Raw genomic sequence first — 24530 nt, forward strand, 5'->3', positions numbered from 1 at the left:
AAGGAACTGACCTCCCAGCCCATTGTTCCTTCAGTGGGCTGGTTTCAGTCATTATGCAAATGTACTGTTTATAAGATTGAGACCTGCAGTCAGCTGAGACTGAAGAAGTCACTTGGATGATGATGAAACGTTTCTCCCACAAAACGCTACGTCCAGATTAACAGAATCAACTTTTGGGGATTCAAGTAGAAAAGGTGAAATTTAGCAGAAAGCTTGCAAATACAGCAGTCAGTGTCAGCACACGCCTGCAATTCAAAGTGCTCACGCTCCAAATAATGCAAATTTAACGTGTTAATAGAGTTTTAATAGGTGAATTTTATTTTATTTTTTTAAATAAACTGATATGATTGTAATGAAGAGAAAGTTAGATATTGATACCAACACAGTTAAAGCTGAGCATTTTAACAGGGAAATCAGTTGGGTCATTTTTGGAGCCAGCCTCAAGAGCACATTGATGCAACAGCAGTTTTAGCTCCATTTATTTTTTTAACCTCAGAATTTGCCAGTAGTAACAAAAAAAAAAAGCTGGGTCTAAATTGTTAAAATTGAAGCTGAAAGACTTTAAGGGGGAAAGTAAAGTTCAGTCAGAGTGTTTAAGAAATAAAAATATTTGAGGGCTCTAAATGCCAAGTTCAAAGAGTCGGGTCTTCATCCTTTTGTTGCTTAAATCTGGAAAGTGTTCCAGTGTTTACTGAGCTTTCAGTGCTACCTGAATGCGTATAGGTCAAGGTCAAATTTATTTACATAGCACATTTCCAGACAGACGACGCTGCACAAAGAAAAGCTAAAAACGCCATTCAAAAGAAACAATGTAAAACAATAATAACAACATAAAACAATGACGGGACAATAAAAGAATTAAAACAATAACTAAGACTGTTAAATAAGACCAACATGTTTGGGTGTTAAAAGCCGGGCATAAAAATGTGTCTTTAGAAGGGATTTAAATTGATCAAGTGTTTGTGCAGATCTAATATTTAGGGGAAGACTATTCCAAAGTCTGGGACCTGCCGAAGAGAAGGATCTATCACCACGAGATTTGAGATTAGACCGCAGGATGGACAGCATTCATTTTGAGCTACACCTCATGGTTTTTCCTGGAGCGTAAACAGAGAGGAGCTCAGACAGGTAAGAAGAGGCTCAAACATTAAGTGAATTAAAAACAAAAAGTAAAAGTATAGCCTAATACTATCAGAGACTAGAATACAAAGCTCCACCTTAATCAGCCTGCGTTTCATAAGTAAAGGTTGCTGACCCCTCAACTAAAGTCTGATGGCTTGGCCTCCAGGAGCAGAGGCCCGTGTTGTAAGAACTCCAGTGTGGCTACACTTCCCTGCTCTTAAATTAAAACACCAGTACCAAAGACTTTGAACTCAATTTCACTGCAAAATGTCATTCATGTCCCCCCCCAGCCTTAACCTTTAGATGGTTTCCTTCTGTCTTTAGCCTGAAAATCAGTGACACAGAATCCACAGCCTGAAAATGCTTCTGTGAGGATCGCAGCTTTTCTGCTAATGTTTATTTCATGAAATAAAAGCCTCATATTTACATTAAGCTCACATTAGATTTTTTTAAAATTGGTCCCCAGCTCATCGTGATTTTCAAAATTACACAAATACACAGGGTCATCGTGTATTTTAACAGTGGAGATGTCTTCATCCCAGGGTTAAACAATCATGTCTCGTCAGCATGGCTCGGCATCAGTACAGCTGCTCCGTGGGACACTCATGGCGTTACCCTTATTATGATTACTGTGCATTTCTGCTTAAATAGCACATCCAGCAGAAAGGCCATCGTAACCCATTAAAAATGCATGTGGAGAAACTTGACTGTTGCAGCCTTGCAAACGGCACCACGGCCGCCTGTTTTTTGCCCCACAAAGCAGCGTTTTCGCTAGAATAGATAAGAGTGGTTTCTGTCAAGCTATGATAGCAGAAATCCCCCTCTAAGCCATATAAATGACTACAACTGTAACTTTTGAAGAAAAAAATAACAGCGTTGGACGAAGTTGAAGGCAGATGACAGAGCTGGAATGTGACTAGCGTGTATATGTTTGAAATCGGCCGGTGGTGAGTGGCAGTTTCTTTGATTGCTTGTGATTTCACATCGCTCTCGGTGATTTCTGTGAGTTCAGCTCGTCAGATAGAAAAAGATGCGCCTCCTGGCAGAGAGAAACGCTAGAGAGGAGAGGAACACAGCAGACCACCGTGAAACTCAAGCAGAGGAAGATGTGTATATACTGTACGCTTTTAATAATACAGTCATAGGTCAAGTACTGATGAAATACTGTATGCAGTTTTTATGGTGCGCAGCGCAAAGCTGGCCAAAGAAAAGCCTCACATGATAGAAATACACACAAGTTTGAATTTTAAGTCAGAATTACTTAATCGAGAGTTGTCAAGAGTTCAAGATAACTCAGTTTTACTGTAAGATTAAAACTCTGGCAATGCGGTTCTTCCCATTTTACTGCAGGGCAACCTGCATGTGGCGAATAAAGCCTTGATTGGTTGATTGGTTGGTTGATTGATTGGTTGGTTGGTTGGTTGGTTGGTTGGTTGGTTGGTTGATACTGTGACCCTTTCTTTGCACCACCTCCAGGTAAGTGTGGCCACGTTCACCAAAACGTGACTTTCAAAATTGGATTAACGGTCATTGATCAGCTGAATGAATCACCGGTGGGTCTTTCAAGTACAGAAGTTAGAGTTGCATCAGTGCCAACTTTGACAAAAGTGTGAAGAGCAAAAAAGACTTGAGTCCTGATTAGTACTTATACTCAGCATCTCCACTAATGGACAAAAGTACTGAGCCGCCTACGCATTACACCAACAGGAGCTGCTCGGCCATGAAACTCCGTACATGAACATCCCAGCGCTAGTTCCTGTGCTGATGTTAATGCCAGAGAGGGTTTGGAGTCGGCAGAGCGTTGTACTTGTGGTCTCAACACTAGTTTTAGGCTTTTCCATTAGGTGATAGTACCTGGTACCAGGTACTTTTTTAGTACCGGAGGCAATTCGAAAATATGATGTCATCAGTCTTTATCTCACCGATTGGCTAGTTAGTAGCATCACTCGATGACTCCTGAGAGCATCTCCTTCTCAAAAATCCAAACCACCATTTTTGAAACTGAGCACCGAAGGAAAAGGCTTCACAAAAAACAACACTGGTCCGCGAGTCTGACAAAAAGCAGCAGGTTTACAATCGCATTGACGTCCTCGTTTGTTGTGGCGCTCACATTGCATACAAATAGCATCACCGGACATTCGTCTGCATTACTATAACGACCCCGCCCACATTAGGTTGTACTCCATTGTAATGGTAAACGACTTGAGCTGAGTCACGTCGAGCTGATCCAAATAGGTATTAATGATTCCTACTGATAAAGATCTCCACACATGGTTCATACTACAGCATTAAATGACAGAAAAAAATCTTTATTTTTCATCTTTTTTCATCTGATGTTGAAAAGACTGTTTTTTTAAAAAATGAGTCCACAGCAAAAAGGCAATTTCTGTGAATTCACAAACTTTCTGCTTTATAATTACAGCAAAGAGATATCAGAGTTTTTTTCTGTAATTTTACACGTTTATTTCTCACAATTTAAGCCCAAAGAGTCATGCTGATAAATTTCTGTCATTTACTACAGGAGCATTTCTTTTATAACATAGAAAAACTGCGCTGCTCTGCTGAAATTGCACTTATTTCTCTTGTACTAAGATGCCTCAGAGAATAAAAGTCTCGATAAACGTCTTTAAACTGACAGGAAGGAGACTTTCACGTGTCCGACCCACCTGAGATCAGATTGCGTTGTATGTGACTCTCAAAGTAAAATGAGTTTAACATCCCTGCCCTAGACTGTACGTAAAAATGCTCAGTACCATCAACCTGCATTAATTCAAAGGGCCAGCAGGGGGCGGCTCTGGTTACAAACACAGACAGTATTAAAAACTGGTGTAGCTACCCAGCTGGAAAAAAGTACGGAGCCCCGCAGGGGACATGGGAGAAAAAAAAATTAAGACGGACTTTTGCGAGATCTCGCAAAAGTTTTTGTGAGATCTCGCAAAACAAACTCGGGATCTCGCAAAAGTTTTAGCCACATTCTTCGGAGGCCGCCAGCTCGAAGCCGACCAGGAGGTCGAGGCACGATGTGCCGGGAAAGCGGTGTTCCTCCCGGCTGTAGTAGGTCTCGACCTCCCGTTAGCTTCGAGCTAGTGGGTGTCAGATCTCCGAAAACGTCGGAGCACTTTTGCAAATATGTGATGTCTTGTAAACCGAGCAGGTATCTGACGTTTACACAACTACATTCACGCCTCAAAATATCTTAAAAGTGTATTTTGTGACCCAGAAAGAGTAATATTACAACTAAGTAGCTGCCGCCATTGTTGGAATTCAACTTTTGCGAGATCCCGAGTTAGTTTTGTGAGATCTCGCAAAAGTCCGTCTTAATTTTTTTTTCTCCCATGTCCCCTGTGGGGCTCCGTAAAAAAGAACTGGATGAAGAAGTGTCTAAATTTCGATAGCTGTGGTTGCAAAATGACGTCTAGTTCTACAGAGCAGCTCTGATGCTGCGTTTATGGCTCAGTCACTCATTTTTGGGTCACACTGACTAAAGAAGTGGATGATGTAACAGCGGCTCCATCTTTTATACTGTCTAAGGTCGCAAAAAGCAGTTTCTATGAAAAATACTTTGATTTCTGACTTCTGAGTCTTTGAGCTTAGTTGCTAATTTCAAGTCTTATTTAGTGCAGCATGGTAATCATTTTATGCAGTGTGTCATTACGGCTGTTTTCTTGTTTTGAACAACAGTGACTAACTCGAGGCTTCAAAACAACACAACTCCAAAAGCCAAAGACTTTAAAGTGATTGCATCCATCTTACATGTTTTGCTGACGTTGATTGAAGGTAAAGATGTAAAACTGCTGTTTCTCCCAGCAAACGTGTGAACATATACAGTGTGGGGTCTTAAAATCCATCTCTTTTGGCAGCTCGTACGCTGCTTTAACCGCCGACTGTCATCAGTGGTCTGTTGTTATTAGTTATCATTAATATGGCTGTAAATCATTTTTCCAGCCTTTAAGTAGCACAGTTACTATCATCACTCCTGGTTCTCTGCTATGAGGAGCTTGTTGTGCTATTGCGGGAAGTGAAAGCCAGATATCAACTCCTCTGCATTCACAAAACAATCAACTGTGAGCTTGAGAAGTCTTTTATTGCAGGACTCAGGTCCTGCTTTGTTTATAAAAATAATTGGTTTAGAACCATGAAATATATGGAGCGAGGAATATGAGGTAATGATTTTCATCCCAAATGGAAATATGGATTTAGCTTGAAATAAACAACCTCTTTGGAATCATATAAAATCAAATAGTAAAACTAAAGGCCCAACAAGAGATGTTTATGATGTTTAGTCAATTTTCACATAACATTCCTTTGATTATGGATGCTCAGCCGCAGGAATCCTGAGCAAAGATGGTCTTTTTGAGGAATCTCTAAGCTGCTAAAGGTGGATATGAAGCAGAAATAACAATCAGACTCACAGCTGGAGGAGGAAAACAAAAGAGTAAACAATTGAGCGTGCAGTCTGATTGGAGTTTGAAATAAATAGCTGTATTTATTCATGATGACATCTGTGACACAATCCATATCCAGCCACTTAGACCGACTCTAAAAACCCCGTCGCTGCGCCAGCCCGGGCTCATAATTGCAGGTTTTCAGACGCAGGCAGAAAGAGGCTGGGAACGATCCAGACACTCTGCTGTACGGTGCAGTCACATAAAAACATGATGAAAAACAGCCTTCATTATGCATCGCCATGGGAACAATGTACAGAGACGAATCCGGACGGACACGCGGACGGAGATTTCGGCGAAACTTGACAGACGCGCGAACGATGGACAAAGACGGCTGAGAGCAGCGTGCGACACGGCCTCTCGTCTAAGCTCGCACAAACACGTCGGCGAGGCCGTTCTCTCATCCATATACACAGAGGAGGATTTATGAAGTGACAGGAAAAGGAACTGAACACACAGATTGGTTTATTTGTTATTCAGATGTTTCTCGGAGGCAGGAGTAATCTAATTGGATGAATTAAACATGGAAAGGTGGAGCCTGGAGCACAGGGTTTTTAGCTAAGCAGCCGCTGACTGAGCCACACTGTGAGGGGAAAACTTGCAGGGGGGATGTGGGGAAGTTCTGCAGTTTATGTGCAGCAATGTTGTGCAGTGCAAAAGGGATTTTCTTTCTTGTGTTTGTTATGCAGAGAATGTTCCAGTGGTGGGGACCCATAGTAAACATGGCTCCTATGGGCCTGAAGCTTCTGCAGCAGTGCTGTGCACAAGTGCTTTCTGCGCTCCACATGGACATTTTCACTCGTCTGCACTCCTTAGTAGCTCCAGCATTGTAAACCATTGTTATTTGTATTGTTAAACAGTTAAAATTCTATGTTACAAAAAAATTAATTAGTTGATGATGGATATTTTAGAAGCAAAAGACACAGTAAAACATCATGAAGACATTTCGGTACACATAAAACTATTTCATGAACAGATTCCTGTCACGGTGGTGGACGGACTCAGGCACAGACTGAGGTAGCACGGTTCAACAACACTTTATTAATCACTCCGGTGCGCTATGTACACGTGAAGGGGGGGGGGGGGGGGGGGGGGGGGACACCAGGGTCCCGGGGATCAAAAGGGGGGAAACACACTTCTTCACACTCGCTCCGCTCCTTGTCCAAACACTCCTCACACGAGCAACCCACTCACACTCACGGGGTCCAGGAATCAAAACGGGCGGGTCCAGAAAAACCTATAAACATAGACGAGGGTAACTCGGCGGCGAGCACGGGAACAACTGATTCACAATGAAGCCAGGCAATACTGATGAGGGTCACTCAATATTCCAGCGACGAATAGCTCAGAGCACCAGCCTTAAGAAGAGCCAGACATCAACTGCAATTCACTCGAGATCAGCTGCAGGTGCGTGGGCCAAGGGCGGGAGCCCAATCAGAGCTCCGCCCAGGCAGACAGGTAGGAGAGAGAGAAAAACAACAAACACTTGTGGCCACACTGGGCTGGCCGGGGAGGCACAGGGACCATGACAATTCCTTCCCTGGGATTTTAAACCGCACTCAAACCTTGCCTCAGGTGAGCACACGATGGTTGAGCTGTCACCTGTTGGCCCCTGTGATGGGAAAGACCCATGCCTTTTTTCTCACCTTCGCTCATGTAATGACTCGCATGATCAAAGGGGTGTAACGACCACCGGACAGGCCACACTAGGAGTTTGTAACCTGGGACTCTTCACCGGAAGCCTCTTGGATGTGATGCAAAACATCTTAAAAAGTTGAAGTTCAACCTCTCTTCAAGTTCTTAAGACTACCATGACCTGGATCATTGAGAGCCTACACAGGCCCATTCCCATACAGTGCTATGGATCATCATTACTGCTGAAAGCTGAGCTCATTTCAGGTATTTTTGTAGCGGCTGTCCTCATAGGACCACTTATCTCTGAAAAAACAGCTGTTAATGGGTTTGGGAAAGCAAGCATACATCTCGACCTTTAAAGCGGTAATATTAATATTAAATCACAGATTTAATTAAAGGCTTGAGTGGTGTGTGATATGTTTAACTGTCGATGTTTACAGCAGGATTAAACTTTGAATGAAAACTGTGTGTTGGCAAAACAGCTGATTCAACTTGGCACCAACCAACCAAGTGAAAGTGCTGGCTGAGATTCTTTAGACTGGATACGACATCATCTCTCTCCGTCGTCAAGGCTTTCCTTGCTAATCTCGAGAAGAGTTATTGAAAACGTTTTTCTCCATCGTCTCCACATCACACATTTTGGCCGGAGTGATAAGTAACAGAATACTCATCTATCACTGGTAGATACGTTTCCACACTCGGGATGGCTTGTAGCTGATCTCAGAGCAGCAAAAGCAGAGTCATTGCCTCTCGCTAAATCCCCATCAGGCTTCCTTTGAAGGCTGAAGGTTTGTCCACAAAAGTCTTTCTTAACAGATGGACACATCAGTGAAATGGAGACACACTACAGTGTCCAGTGGGATCCAAGCCAAGCACGTCTTCCAGCAACTATAGTCCATTGCAGCCACAAGATGGCAGCGATATAAAGGATGCAAACAGGCAAGAAGTTTTATGACACATTTCACTTCTGCACGTTTTAATTTTTGTCTATTTTTAGGTGTCTTGCTTGTCCTGATGGAGCATCACTGGGCTACAGTCCCGTCTAAACACTCAGTTTATCACCTTTGTCTAGGCTTGTACCTGTATGAAGCTTCTGATGGGGGATAATGCTAATATACTAATGCTAATCGCATACATGCAGCTCTGGTAGCAGGTGGCTGTAAGTACAGGCTGTTTAAACCTTCTGTTTGCAAGGGGCAAAAACAGCTTTTGGTCAAACTGCTGGCTTGCACCAAGACCCAGCAAGTTAAATACAAATTGTGTTTGGACTGTGAATCATGCAAAACAACTTGAGTAGAGTGCAAGAATAAAAAACATTGAGTTGGAAATGAGCAGAATTAGGGATGCACCGATACCGATACTGGTATCGGGTATCGGGCCGATACTGTAAAATGTGTGTGTACTCATACTCGTAAAAGTTAACCGATCCCATGAACCGATACTAACTTATTTCATTAATCAGAGGGTGGCTGGTCATTTCTGTTGTAGTTTTTTAGATTGGCCACTAGGGGACATCCCGCACTAAACAGGCACAGGGTTAGGCGAGTGAGACTGGTGGCTCCAGATAAAAAAGAGAAACTGGAGGCTGCTGTAGCTAGGCTAAACAAAATGTCAGCAGTGTGGACCGGAACAGCCAACTTTAACTCAGGTTTTGGAAAAGCGATGAAAAATGTCAAGAGAAAATCCACGAGCAGTTAAAATAACAGAGGCTCTGACTCATTTTATCGCTCTGGATGACCAGCCAATGCCGGTCGTGGAAAACATAGGATTCTTCTCAGCATACTCGAGCTGCGATATGAAATATAATAAATAAACAGAAGTGTTTATTTATTATTCTGAAAGCTCGAGACAGTGCCAATAGTTCAGTGATATTTTGTTAAATTACAATGTGGAGACTCTGCAATAATTTAACAGAAGTGCTTATTTTTCACTTGAAATTTTTTTGTGGTCATTTTTATTAAGATTTTATTTTTTATCGGCAGAGAATAAAATAAAACCTGTCTTCCAATTCATTGCATTTGTGTGTGTGTGTGTGTGTGTGGTAGAAGTATCGGTTTTTGTACTCTGTATCGGCAAGTACTCAGATCCAAGTATCGGTATCGTATCGGTTTGAAAAAATTGGTATCGTTGCATCCCTAAGCAGAATAGGTCCCGTTTGGAGAGATTTGTGAGGTACTGGTTAAACTGGAATTCTGCTAAAGAGTTGATCGATAGATTCAGACAGATGCTAAAAAAATACAGAAACTGGTTCCAAAATATAAACTGTGCTGTGATTTCTGATCAAAGCAGTTATGTAACATCAAACAGTGCTGTCTGCTTTAACCCAGAAATGAAATGATCCTGCATGTGCCTGAATCAAAGGTACACAACGTAAACTACACTTGTCATTTATCTGTTCTTTCTATCTCGACAAATACATCTAAAATCATTCATTTTATGTGTTGTTAGAGCATCTAAACTATTCCCACACATAGTTATTCATGTGTTCAGGTATGTCAAAGATGTTTTTGTTTCATTTCTTTCACTCTTTATTCATTCATTAGTTGTTACCACAGCAACAACCACTCTTCCTGGGGTCCACACTGGAAAACAGTACAAAACGTTCAAATATCATCCTGCAGTAAATTACAGAGACACATATGCCAGGAAACAAACTGCAAGCAATTCAAAACAGATAAAGTCTACAGTGTATGTGACAGATGCATAAAAACACCTAATACCACATCGTCAGTCCTCGCAGACGAAACGTCAGAGCAAAAAGTTTTTATTTTGCTTTTTAGAACTTTTCATTTTAACCTAAAAACGGTGACAGTTTGTTCCCGTTTGACTCTGTCCTGTCCATCCGTTTTCTTTAGAGCTGGTTTTAGGTGAGTGTAATGTGAAATGTTCCATAACAGTATGTCTCGTGTCACGACGGGGCGATCAGCACACACAAACACACGGCTGTTTTGTTGCTTTTTTTATGGTTGTGTAACGCATCGGCAGTAGTCAAGTGTTTTTCTTTACCAGCAGCTACCTTAAGTGCTTCGATTGCTCAGTCAGAGCAGTAATGCACAACCTACCTACCAGTGCTTTTACCCTTTACTCACAACTTTTGCTTTCCTTTATTTACTCAGTGCACAAATGGACCATAGACAACATGAAGCATGGATGCAGTGAACGTGGTAGCAGTTTGACTGCTGCTGCCATGTTTCTTAAAGCCAAAAGAAGCAAACACTGTTGAACCTGGTTAACAAACCGCATTCATGAACTACTCTGTGCATACATATATAGGCTAATTAGTTCAAAGTTACAGGCAAATAAAATACTGGCATTTCACTCAGGGTGCTGGGCTTCTTCTTCACTCACCTCTCTGCATTTAATCATTAGTTATTATTAGAGATGGCACGATACCACTTTTTTATGTCCGATACCGATACCGATATCATAAATTTGGATATCTGCCGATACCGATATGAATCCGATATAGTGTGTTTTTTAATCAACAAAACGTTTTTTTAATATCTTGCTGCTTTTTGTATAAGTTTATACTCAAGTTTAAATAAATAACAACACTAAAGCTACTCTGTTATACCTGTATGTAAAAAATACACTGCGTCCAAAATATGTCATAGTTCAGCAACACTGATCAATCTAATAAAGTTAAACCTGCTCCATCCTCCCTATTCTGGTATTTTAAAGAGTACTTAGAAGAAATTTTAAGCAACCTAAATAATAGGGTTGCAAACGCCCAGCAAAAAAAAATAAAAAAATAGGGAACCACCCTCCACCTCATGATGCTTAATCGATGTAATCAAATTTAATTTGATGCAGGGGGAAAATGCACAAAAATAAATTATTTTTCAAGAATAATTAAATAGATTCAACATCTTTCTTCAACAGAATTGCAGACTGCACAGATGGTATCTTCCCAAAGGAAAAAGTACTATAGCTTACTAGGGTATATTAGACTTAACAGTTACTATATACAGTAATGGACTTCTATATATTTTACACAAGATTAAAACTTTGGGTGTAAGAGTCAGATAATTATTTATTAAAAACTAGACATTTTAAATGAGAATAAGAAAGAAAAGTATGTCTTTGTGCCCCCTTTTCCCTGTTCATGCCCTATCAGCCCCCCTGGCTAAACTTTGCTAGATCCGCCCCTGCACAATTACCAGCTGGTGTAGAAAGTAATATTAAATAAATTCTAACAACAGCTTATCAAGCTTAAACGTGCTGCTGTTGTTCAGCCGCTGGTTTCCTCTTTCTGGTGAGAAGTGGGCCAAAAACTAAGAAGAGAGACGGACTCGCGACAGAAAAGCCGATCAGCTGATCATTAAGCAGTTTCACGATTGAAGCAGCAGGAGAGAGAGAGAGAGAAAGAGAGAGGCAGTCGCTCCAGGTATGGTTGTTAAGCTTAACGTGGGAATGCTTTACAGACATTCAGAGATGAACTTACACACTTGCTTTACTTCTCTCTGGGAAAACGTCCTCATAGATGAAATGCTGGTTTGCTAGCAAGGCTACAAAAACGCACAGCCGCTCTATCACGTGATGCATACTGCTGCTACGTGCTACGGTTATGAGCCGAGTTATGCCGCGTAGCAAGTTTTGTGAGGTGCTTTTTGGATATTTAATGGATCGGATTACATTTTTTATTTCTCGCCGATATCCGATCCAGTAATTTGGGTCAGTATCGGACCGATACCGATACGTAATATCGGATCGGTCCATCTCTAGTTATTATTAATCTCTGGCTCTCTTCTACACCGTGTCTGTCCTGTCTCCTTCCCCTCACCCCCAACCGGTCGCAGCAGATGGCCCCGCCCCTCCCTGAGCCCGGTTCTGCTGGAGGTTTCTTCCTGTTAAAAGGGAGTTTTTCCTTCCCACTGTCGCCAAAGTGCTGCTCATAGGGGGTCATATGATTGTTGGGTTTTTCTCTGTATCTATGAAGCGCCTTGAGGCGACTTTTGTTGTGATTTGGCGCTATATAAATAAAATTGAATTGAATTGAATTGAAGAAGTCAAATGCAGATCTCAGGGTGGAAAACAAAGTGGACATTACAGTGTTACAAGTATCTACAAGCTACAAATAAATGTAGTTAAATTAAGTCAATAAAAGCCCAATAAGTGTAAGTAAGGGAGTTTTTCCTTCCCACAAACACCAAGTGCCTGTTCGAGGGTTGTCTGATTATTGTAGTTTACTTGTGAAAGCACTGATAGCACAAACATGGCAGAGAGTCTGTGTTCCTGTTATGAAGGAGGAATCTGCAAAGATTTTTGTCCGTTTTTCGCTCCCTTTTGGAGCGAGCCCCTTGTGGCCTCTAAGGGAACTGCAGTTTGTGGCCCTACAACTTTGTTTTCGTTATCAACCTCTTGGAATCGATGTTTTCAATCAAATAACAGAAAACTAAATTCAGTTATGACATTGTTGATCATTTAGTTTATCCTCCAGCACTGTGCCTACTAAAACGTATTAGCTGTGACTACAAATAAGCAGGTCTTTTCACATGTTTCTTCCACAAATGGCCTCCGCCGTCATCCTCGACACTCTGGCGCGCTTTGTTCCTGACTAATCTGGCTTTGAGTAGTTGAAGTTTTCACGGTATGCTCTGATAAAAACACGGCTGTAGCTGCAGAGAGCTCGTTGTCCTGCTTTCCAGACCCAGGTTCTAGTGGCTTGAACTGGATCAAGTAACAGTTTCATTATATCAGGATAAAACCCTCGAGATCTCAATTTCAAGAGTCCAAACAAGCTAACATAGACGTTCCCAGTGAATTTGAGTAATTACACTAAAAAGACTCCCGCACACTCCTGATGAAGGTTTGCCTATTGAATGTCTACAGGCTGAAATGTTGTGTTTCTGATATATAAAGACGGAGGTAAAAGGGCAGCGTGCAGGGCTCATGTCCTCCTGCCTATGCGCACTTCCTCCCACGCTTCGTCTGAAAGAAGCCGAAGGAGTGCGTGAGCCGTTAAAGTCGAGGATAATTACTACCCTGGTCCTTCACATGCACTCAGTGGGAGGTGATGAGAGGAATAACTTTATAAACCGCTGCCAGAGGCCAAGTGTCAATCCACAAGAAGTTCAAGTGTGTATTTTTTACACAACTATGAAAATTTACCAACTTTTCAAGAGGATTTGATGCCATCTTAAACATGATGAATAATCTGGTCTAGCTGAAAATTGGCTTCATGTGCTTTCATCCTTTTTTGGATTTATAATCTGAGACTTCAGCTCCGCCCACTGACATTTATCTGAAAGACTTCATCTTCTCCTCTGCTTCCACATCAGCTCTGCAGCATGTACCGACTCCATCTATCGCTCCGCTATCTCCTCCATCGCCTCTTTTAAACTCTTCTTTAAAAATCTGTCTGTGCATGAGATCCTCGCCTCCCCTGCGGCTTTGCCTACGCTGCATCTTCATTATTAGACGGAGCTTCGCTGCGTTCCTCCTCTCTTCTCCACAAGCCTATTAGGGATTTCCCATTTTATTTATTGATTAATACATCATCAAGTGGAGCTCCGGCAGCAGCCAAGGGACAATAGTGAGGTTCCCCTGCTTTCTGCAGCCTTCATCCCAGCTGCCCACTTAAGATTCTGGACTTGTCTTGCCTGTTAGACAATGATCGCTATTATTCTTTTCTTTCTAGGCAGCGCTTCTAAGAGAGGGCGGCTGCGTTCTCGCCGTGGCTTATGTGAGAATTAAAGGGGAAAATACAAATATATATATATATATATATATATATATATATATATATATATATATATATATAGATATCAGAATGAGAAATGTAGAAATTACCAGGCTTACAGATGTGAATTTGGAGTGCGGATGTATTTGGAGCTTAACCTTCTTCATGGGCATATAAAAGGATTTTTAACCTCTTTTAATAATAAAAGCACCTTGCATTTTCTTATCAAAGGCGCAGTACTGTGAAGCTGCTGGATGTAACATCAAAGCACGAAGTATTTCCCTAACCTACAAAATCAGTCTCACCACAAACAAGCAGGCAAAGAGAATGGGATCAGTGTGGCTGTGAGGAGAGGGAGGACGAGGGGCGAAAAGAAAGTGGAGCTTTGTAGGAGAAGCTTTGCGAGGCTTTTTCCTCCCTCGCTGTCAGGCCACAGAACATTAAAGTGGAGGAGAGGAATTTGCATTCTGTAAATCGCTCGCTCTTGAAGTCACGTGGCGGGTCTCGCGCGCGCACGCACTCCCCTCGGTCTCGAGTCGCTGAAACTTGGGCAGCTGTGATGTTTCAATCTGAAATAAAAGAGAAAAGAATATGAATGCACATGAGTAACGACAACAAACAGGCTCATAAAGTGAAGTGTGCAGAAGCTACAGCCAAAAATATTATTAGCTTCAAGGAGAGAGAGCAATTTGCACTACACCAGTGCTTATCGTGACCTCCCTTTGCCTCTGAAACTGGAGTGCTTCTCCCAGAAACACTCGCCACGGTTGTAAAGTGGATTTCAACTTTCTCTGTGTCTTGTCTCCTAACACAGTCTGATGTGAGATGAGCGTGGACCGTATGTCTGTCATGGGAAGTTCATTATGACCCTGAACATATGTTGTTCTTGTTATCGTGCTGCAAACTTAATTTTAAATTCATTCCTGATGTTACAACTATCACAAATATGTCTGAGTAAAACAGCAGCAGCACAAGCAGCAGGTTCTGACCTGCTGTCACACTCAGCGTCACACTGCGCACGCCTGTAGCGCTGCTGTGCAACATGAGTCTGTGGTGAAGAGTTCTGCAGATGAGACAATTTGCCTCACAGCCAAGAGTGCTGGAAGTCAGGGGGTCAAGAGGCTATTTGCTCCTCCGCTTTTTGGCTCTCTTCTTAGCTTAGCTTGTGTCAGTTTGAGCTTTTTTTACGATTTTGCTTCCACATCTTTCCACATTTTTAAAACTCTGCCAGTGAGCGCAGCTCACCAATTAGCAGCAGTGACTCAGGCAGTAATTGATTGGATTTTGAAACTTCAACTAATAGCAAGTTTATTTTTGGCCCACCGACATCTGACGTGACGCTGGAGACTCCGGCAGAAAAATTGAGTTAATTTGAACCAAAGAAAGAAAGAAAAGAAACGTGCACAATTATGGTTTTGTCCAATGCCTTGTTCTGACATCCTGTGTGAGTCACATGACCTGGCCTCAAGCTGAGCATTTCACCATCACCATCCTGGTGTTTTGGAACTGGACACGAGTGCAGATCCGACTGAGAAACCAAGGGACGCTGAACACTTTTAGTTTAACTACTTGTGAGTTATAAAGTTTAACAACTTTTAACTGTTTTACTCTCCAATTTTATTCTAATTTTACTGAATAAGACCTGAAACTAATAAATGAGACCAAGAACTCATCAGGTCATCGAAAGCTGAGGTCATAGATTAAGGTCGCCATGTTTGGATACATTTCTATGTCCTCCTGAGGCCTTCCCTGTTTTTCATTAGAACAAATGGCTTTCTCCTGACCACACAGGCTTATTAGTTTTAGACCTACAAGCTATCTTTTATATATCTATTATATTCAGTCTGTTGGCGGCAAGATCCACTGAGGCTGCTGCTCAGTCCTGTCTGTCTCAGGCTTTCCCCAAGTACTCAGGCGTCTTCCTTTAGTGTAAAGTACACTGGTGGTGACCAGAGATGGACAGTAACGCGTAACGTGTTACTGTAATCCGATTACTTTTTTCAAGTAACAAGTAAAGTAAGGGATTACTATTGCAAAAACGGTAATTAGATTACCGTTACTTTCCCGTAGGAACGCTGCGTTACTGCGTTACTAAAACCGTGATTTATTTTGCGAGAATGTCTCATGACAGTGACGTAAGCGAGTGCGACGTTCGTGACAACAGCTGTGTGCAGATCAACAATGGATCATATATCAGTGCAGAGAGAGTATGAGCGTGCAGCGTTTAAAGCGTGGAAGTACTGACCTTACTTTGAGTTTGATTCCATAAAAAGTGACAAAAACATTAGTGTCCGTTGTGCGTGGGAAGAAAACTTCTTTTTACAGCAAAAAATCCCCTAAACTTCCAAACAAGCACCGAGTAGCTACGACGTAATGGGAAACTCACAGAGAAACTCGCGGATTCTTCCACTGACCGCGGCACACCTGCACCAGGGTAACCCTCCGCCTACCCCACTCCTGCTTTACAGGTGAAAATAGAGCAACAGGACCGCTAGTCTGTGACTTTATTTATTTTCTGCTGTGTTTTACTTGCATCTATTTGAAAGACTGAGTGTAAACACAAAAACAAAATATTTTATTTTATGTGCTGGAATGTGCAGAAAATAGGTTTAAATGTTAAACTAATTTCTTCCAGTCAGAGAATGTTGCATATAATTAAATTTCTGCTTGATGCATAAAGTTAAAAGATTAAAACTAATAAAACAAGTTTTAAAAAGAGACTTTTCCATTTGATTACATTTTGTATGATGGATTATGTAGAAAAAGTAGAATTGGGTTGAAAGATCTATCACTTTATCACCTATTCAGGTTGTAAATCGTGTTTTTAAAAAGTAACTAAGTAATTAATTACTTTTGAAAATAAGTAATCAGTAAAGTAACTGGATTACTTTTTGGGGGAAGTAATCAGTAATTAGTTACTGATTACTTTTTTCAAGTAACTTGACCAACACTGGTGGTGACCCACCTATAGCTTGGTGTCAGCTGGGCTGTATTCCAGTGTCCTAGCAATCAGATAAGAAAGCAGTTTGGGTGGATGCATGGATGTAGTTCTGTGTAATAATACAATCATTCATTCAGTACTTTGGAAAATGGATTATTGTGCTCTAGGATGGAGTGCTGGGTGTTTTTCACATTTTACTGACTCTTACTTTACCTTCTAATTGTAGATAAAGTACATAATAACAGAGAAATTATAATAAGCACTTAATTAATTAGACTAATTAAATAAATGGATCAAATATCTGCAGTTACCTTAGGCTTGAACACAAGTGTGTTAGTGTGTATGAAATCTGAGAAACCTCTTCTGGCTTCCTGTGCAGATATCCAGACCAACACTTCCTGCTCCGTGTATTGTTCATTGTTTATGAACGTTGATCTTTTTTTTAAGCGTAACTAAAAGTTAAATTGTTACCAGATGATACGTTAGAGTTCCGAGTCCTCTGTTCGAGTCCTCACATGAACAGTTTGACAGATGTTGATCTCTACAAATGCAAAAAGTTCCAGTGCATGGCATTTTGTTCCCTGCCTGCAGATTCTATAAATGCATAAATATACTTACTAAGTTGATTCTTATTCTAATGAGTGGTGCAAAAGTGAAAGTGTGCAGACTGCAGACACAAAATATTCCCAACTCGCCCCTATGTATCTGCTCATAAAACACAACAGGGGCAGAACTCTAGATGTAGACAAGGAGGGGTCGTCATGACAACACAACACTCTCAGGCAAGCCCCGCCTCTTTAAACTTCATACCCACATGTGTCTCTGTTTCTAAATCTGGAAGGCAAGAAGGCAGGGCTGCAGCTCGCAGACAGGGCTGGAGTAACAGGACTCTCCACAGCAGAGCAGCAGCTTCAAAAAAACAGTAAAAGAAAGAAAAGAGGGAGACAGCTGGGTCACGGGAGTCCACCACGCGTTCAGGAAGCGGCTCACAGCTCGGGGACTCGGCCAAAAGAGGCGGGCGTTGGTTTGTTATTGGAAAAGCTGACAAGTGAGCAAGGCAGCAGGGAGGGGACAGAAAGAAAGAGGGGCGGCTGTCTGACTTGGTCAGTGAAGGCCTCATGCAGCTTCTTAGCAGCAGCTCCAGTCCATTTTTATCTGCTCGACACACCTCGACTTAAAGCAGAGCTCAACAGGGGCCCAGGAGGAAAGAGTTGGACTAAAGAGAGGAATAACAAACAAGAAGGGGGGAAGGAAGCATGGTAAGTTTGCTTTCACTGCCTTGTTGGGTCTGCTCATTGACTGTGGTTGTCGGTGTGGCTTTGGCGGGTGGGGAGGTGGACTGAGCTTTGATTGCTGCAAGCTGCCTGCTTTAAAAAAAGAGAGCAAATTAAAGTTGCAGTTAGTCCTTTTTACTTTGCTTCTTCCTCCTGGGGGGAGATGGAAGAAAACTGCTTTTTTTTTCTTCCACTTGGTGCTCACTGGCCTGGGAAAAAAAGCAAAACATTATAACTTCTTTACAAATGCAGAGCCCCTGAGACTGACACGATGTAATTCAGTTATTTGTTGTGAACAGAAAAGTTGGAAGAAACTTTTTTTCCCCCCTATTTCTAGATGAAATTGAAAGAAAAGTTGTTTCCAAGACTGTAAATCTCACCTCTGGTCTATAATCTTTGGGTATAGAGAAGCAGAGGAGGAGGAGGCGGGTGAGTGGGTGGGCTGATCTGCCCCCCTCCACCTCTCCGTATCAGTGTCAGCAACACATTTGGTTTCAATTACTTTGGACCTCTGGGGAACAAGATGCTATAAATAAGTAAGAAGAAGGTGGATGTGGACAGACTGCAGGCTACTGTGCGTCTCTGAGGAGGAGGAGGCACATGCTTCGACACGGACTCCCGTTCAGCTCTGGTTGGGACGGATGAGTGTGTGGATTCAGTTGTGGTGACGGGGGCGTGTGTGTTGGTGGGGGAATGAGGGGAGTGAGGGTCTTGTTTGGCTTCGGCCGTCACATAACTCAGTGGGCAAAAGTCATGTCTGTTTTTAAATCATTACAGGCACTCAGAGGGAGCTTTGGTTCTTCTGAGCCCAGCTTCACACGCACTACTGTTGGGAAGCTTAAATGCTGACTTTAGAGCTTCAAATGAAACAGTGTTGAAACACATTAACCTCAAATTAGGACCATTTTAACTTGACTTCTGACAGCAAACTTTTAGACACTTTCATTTAGGCAGAGTGGATTTTTCTTGCTAGTAAGTGAGGAAAGTGTTCATTCATTCGCTGAAGCTCTGAACTTGTCTTGAATAGGGATGGGTATCGTTTAGGTTTTATCTGATACCGGTGCCAAACCGGTACTTTTGAAACGGTGCCGGTGCTTAAACGGTGCTCGAACCGGTGCTTAAAGAATGGAGAACACAAACTTTGTCCAAAAACCTCTCATGTTCAGCTGTTTTTTTGTAAAAAGATAACAATGTTAGCCTTTTCTGCAGCTATGGGGCATATATGGTATCACTCTTGGCTGGAAGCAGCTTAATCAATGGAAAAAACACAAACTTTGTCCAAAAACCTCTCATGTTTAGCTGTTTTCCACTTTTTCTTTGGTCATTTTAGCCTTTTTGTCCAGGGTGAAGGGAGTATCTGCCATCAAACAAGAAGACAGCTGCATGTAGCTATGATGGTGTTTGCTAGTTCACCTTACATGCATTAATGTAATAACGTGGTTAGCCTACTCAACGTAAATTACACACGAACAACATTAAGCTACTCACGCAGAGAAGAACGGCTGCTGCTGCATCATAATCCTCATCATTTCTGCTACACTGGCAGGGCTAGGGGCCAGGACTCTCCTCTTCGGGTTTTTGGGGGATGTTGCTAACTCCGGGTCCGATAACAGGCACCACACCCGCAGTAGATGTGCTCAGTGTGAGGTCTCGCAGCAAGCTATCAAATACGGCGCATTTCTCGGCTTTTAAAAAAAACGCTATGCGTCGCCAGATGTTTCATCAGATTTGAGGTGTTACCTCCTTTGACAGCATCACAGTATCAGCTTAAAGCACTTGTTGCAGCTGCTGAGTTTGCTTATTTTGCTGTGAAGTACATCCAGACTTTTGACCGCTTCGCCTTGGGCATTTTTAATCTGTAGCTCTGCTCTAAAAGAACGTACGTACCTGGACCCGCCTACTATCCTCGGAAACGTAAAATGATTGGCTAGAATCCAAAGTGTATCACATCTCAGGAAAAAAAAAGCACCGAAATGTGCGCTGCTTTTCGGTCTGGTTACTACCGTTTATGTCAGAACCATACTGGTACCCATCCCTACATATGAGCTTGACTGATAACACACTCTTAATGCACAGGGTTTAGCATGGTGGCGGCTCACCCTGTGCAGCTATAGAATCTTTAACTGTTCTGGGAAAGCTTTCCACAAGCTTCAGGAGTGTTTATAGGAACTTTTGACCACTCTTCCATTTTATTATTCATTTTCAAGGCGTTGCATGCGTTAGCACCCTCATACCTTTCTGATCTTTTGAACTGGTCTGCAGATCAAAGCTCCTAGCTTTCCCAAGGTCCAGATTAAAGCACAGAGGCGATCGATCGGGCCTTTGCTGTGACTGCTCCGAAACTCTGGAACAAACTGCCCCTTCCGATCAGGACCTCCCCAACATTAAACACTTTCAAAACCCATTTGAAAACCCACTTTTATTCCTTTGCTTTTAAATCAGAATGAGTTCTACTTTTATTTGTCTTATTTCTTATTCAAATCTTCTCATTTTATGCTTCTTTTCTTAAAATTTGTCACATCTTCCTGTTTTTATCTCATTTGATGATTTTAAATGTACAGCACTTTAGTCAACAGTTGTTGTTTTAAATGTGCCACATAAATAAATTTGACTTTTCCAGAAGCACATTTGTGAGGTCAAACACTGATGTTGGTCGAGGAGGCTACGTTCACTCTGCAGGTCTTAATGCTCAATTCCGATTTTTTGATCAAATCCGATTGTTTTGTCTGCTCGTTCACACTACAAATAAAATGCGACAGCAAACACGCTCTAGTGTGAACGCTCAGAGCGGCCGCATGCGCAAAAGAAGACGTCGCACACAACGCGCTCTGTTTAGACCCAGAGCAACAGTATTGTTTGACAGATGGCCTTAATATGAAGACTTCGGACTTTACGTTTCCCAATTTTTGCTTTAAGTTATTTTGTTATTTACATAATAATGTAAATAACCTAATAATGATCCTTATTGCTGTTTTAGAGGAGCGCTGCTTCAAAGGATAGTTGCAGATTTCTGTCAGAATCTGCAGATTATACAGTACAAATAAAATGTTCACGTTTCTCCAACGTTGTCTTCCCAACAGTTTCACCGGATGGTCAGGAAGCGATCACGATGTCTTCTCCGGCGCTGATAATTGGCGTCTGTCTTGTGTCGGTGACGTAAAAGATGGATTTAATGCGACATGACCATCAAACAGCAGCTTTCTAAAACATCGGATATGTATCGGATTCAGTACCACATACGAAAGTGACCCAGATCGGATTTGAAAATATCGGATTTGTGCCATTCACACTGTCACAGCATGATCGGATATGGGTCGCATAGGGTCAAAAAAATCTGATTTGATGCACTTTCGCCTGCAGTGTGAACGTAGCCTTAAGTTTTGTGCGTTTTTGATTGACCTTCTTTTCGTCCACACCTGCAACCTGTTTTAAAAGTTTGCTGCTGGGAGACATACAAATGCAGTTTTGCCACAATAACTTTTAAAAACAAAATGTCAGAAGCTTGTCAGCGATGCACATATGATCATTTTTATAGAAGTATTTTCTATTATTTTATAGAAATTTTTTTCAGTGTGGGGTTTGCATGTCCTCTCTGGTCCTGAGTGGGTTCTCTTTGAGAAGTTTGGTTTCCTCCCACAGTCCAAAGACGTGCATGTTACATTAACTGGTGTACAGTGTTTGTTGGGGGCAGTGTTGTGCCACAGCATCTGTTAGAAAGTAATCCGTTGGTGCTGTAGCCATCAAGAGCTGAAAACCAGCTGTGCAGCCAATTTAAAAGCTATTGCACATTCCTGGAGGTTTGTGAGTACATGTAAGAAAAAAAAAGAGGGTTTTTTTACTTTTAACAGCTTTGCACACACCACAGCAACGTCTGACATGAACACTGCAATTTGCCTCTGATGTAGCAGTGACGCTCCCTCAGCTGTGCCTTTCATCCCACTGCTGCGCACAGTGAGCCACGAAATAGCTGCATGTGTGGAAAAAGCATCTTACAGCACCTCAAGAAAATCTCCTAGTCCCTGCAGCGCATGCCCAGGTGAAAACAGACCCCAACTCATCACAAAGGTGATGTGTCAGGTTGAGTTGTGGAGAAACTTGACTGGCCTGCACAAACTCCTCCATCTCTTTATGGACCTTACTTTGTGCGCTGGTGTGGAGTCACATTGGAACAGTAAGGAGTCATCCCCAAACTTTTCCCACAAAGTTGGGAGGATGAACTTGTCCAAATTGTCTTGGTATGCTGAAGCATTAAGGGGTCATTTTACTGGTACTAAGGGGCCGAGCCCAACTCTGGAAAAGCACCATAATTTGTGGGGCAACCGTAGTTCAGGGGGTTGGGAAGCTCATCTTGTAACTGGTTCAATCCAGCTCTGTCTGTCCTTGTCGTTGTGTCCTTGGGCAAGACACTTCACCTACCGCCTACTGGTGTTGGCCAGAGGGGCCGATAGCGCGATATGGCAGCCTCGCTTCTGTCAGTCTGCCCCAGGGCAGCTGTGGCTACAACTGTAGCTGCCTCCACCAGTGTGTGAATGTGAGAGTGAATGAATAGTGGAATTGTAAAGCACTTTGAGTGTCTAGAAAAGCGCTATATAAATGCAATCCATTATTATTATTATTAATAGTCCCTCCACCAAACTTTTCACTTGGCACACTGAGGCTCAACATGTACCAGTCTCCTGGAAACTGCTAAACCCAGACTCATCCATCAGATTGGCAGACAGAGAAGCAGGATTCATCTCTGCAGAGAAGACGTGTCTTCTGCTCTAGAGTCCAGGGGCAGCATGCTTTATACCAGCGGTCTCCAACCTTTTTTGCGCCACGGACCGGTTTATGCCCGACAATATTTTCACGGACCGGCCTTTAAGGTGTCGCGGATAAATACAACAAAATAAAACTAGTATTGGTACCGAAAAAAAGAAGATTTATTCATAACACACGTGAAAAGACCCAGGAAAACAGAGTAAACGATAAAAACGATAACAAAATAACGCTGAAAACCGATAAAAACCCTGAAAACTATACATTTCACACCTGAGCCTCAACTCTCGCGGCCCGGTACCAAACGACTCACGGACCGGTACCGGTCCGAGGCCCGGGGGTTTGGGACCGCTGCTCTATACCACTCCATCCAACACTCTGGGTTGCTCTTGGTGCAATCGACGGTCGATCACCAAGATCGACCGTGGCGCTGGGGGTTTGGAAGCGCATCTGTAACTGGAAGGTTGCCGGTTCGATCCCCGGACTCTCTGTCCTGGTCGTTGTGTCCTTGGGCAAGACACTTTACCCTCCCGCCTACTGGTGTTGGCCAGAGCGGCCGATGTGGCAGCCTCGCTTCTGTCAGTCTGCCTCCACCAGTGTGTGAATGTGAATGAATAGTGGCATTGTAAAGCACTTTGAGTGCCTTGAAAAGTGCTATATAAATCCAATCCATTATTATTATCATTATTATTATTGAACAGCTGCTCAGCCATGGAAACAAATTCCACAAGTTCTCTACGCTCTGTTCTTGAGCTGGAGGTCTGTCACAATCGACTGCAGAAAGTTGGCGACCTCTCTGCATCCGCTGACACTGGTCTGTGATTTTACACAGCCTACCAATTTATGGCTGTGTTTCTGTCATTGCCAATGACTTCCACTTTGTTATAATACCACTAACAGTTGAGTGTGGAATATTTAGTAGAGAGGAAATCTTATGACTGGATTTGCTGCACAAGTAGCATCCTATCATGGTACTGCGCTGCAATTCACCGAGCTGCTGAGAGCGAGTGTTTGGAGAAGCAATCTGCATGTCGAAGTGCTTGATTTTCTTTTTTTTTTACACCATGGAAGTGATTGGAACACCTGAATTCAATGATTTGGATGAATGTTCCACCATCGTCCACCTCACCGTGACACAAAGTCTGTGTAATGTCTGTTCAGTGCGTTTGCAACGAGCGAGCACGTGGCCTCCTCCTGCACGCTCTCTGTTACTGAGACCAAAGTGTTTCCAGTAGTGAGAGTGTGCTGCGTGCTACACGTGCAAGAGAATCACTTTGGACAGCGTCCAGGCTCGAATCGCTCAACATTGACCAGATTTCAAGTGTTGAAAACAGCCATAGAAAGTAATTTAGAATTTTACCACTTTACTGAGAGCATGCTGGTTCAGGTGTGTGTTTGTGTGTGAGGGTTTTCAGGGCGTACCTGTTCCTTTTTTGTGATTTATGTCAAACTGATTACCCGAAGGTTGCCGAGCGTGGCACATTCATTTAAGAGGCAGCCCTGCTGTGACTCGATGGCTGCAGCATTGTTGTGTTTCATTTCTGTTGCAGCTGAGAGTTTTAGTGTTTACTGATCAAGGTTCTGGCCTTCACCGGGAGACCCGAGGGTCTTCTATTTGTGGAGCCTGAGGATGTTTGTTTTGGGCTCGTGGTTGTAAAGCTGTTGCTTTGGGG

The 24530-nt window shown here is 42.5% G+C and overlaps 1 protein-coding gene across 8 annotated transcripts in view; it reads left to right on the plus strand.

Annotated features, from left to right (window-relative positions):
• Window positions 1-24530, plus strand: part of sgcd (sarcoglycan, delta (dystrophin-associated glycoprotein)) — a 598968-nt gene that overhangs the window by 339874 nt on the left and 234564 nt on the right. Inside the window, exon 1 of one of the 8 annotated variants that reach the window (XM_085173723.1) lies at window positions 16681-18084. The exons of the other annotated variants lie outside the window; for them this stretch is intronic. Coding sequence (XP_085029849.1) covers window positions 18082-18084 — 3 coding nt within the window. The 5' untranslated portion in view covers window positions 16681-18081. Of the gene's footprint in view, window positions 1-16680; window positions 18085-24530 lie in introns of those variants that run through there. 8 annotated transcript variants of the gene reach the window in all.

Source organism: Neolamprologus multifasciatus, chromosome 10 (genome assembly GCF_963576455.1).
Source record: "Neolamprologus multifasciatus chromosome 10, fNeoMul1.2, whole genome shotgun sequence".
In the NCBI taxonomy this organism is placed as follows: Eukaryota; Metazoa; Chordata; class Actinopteri; order Cichliformes; family Cichlidae; genus Neolamprologus; species Neolamprologus multifasciatus.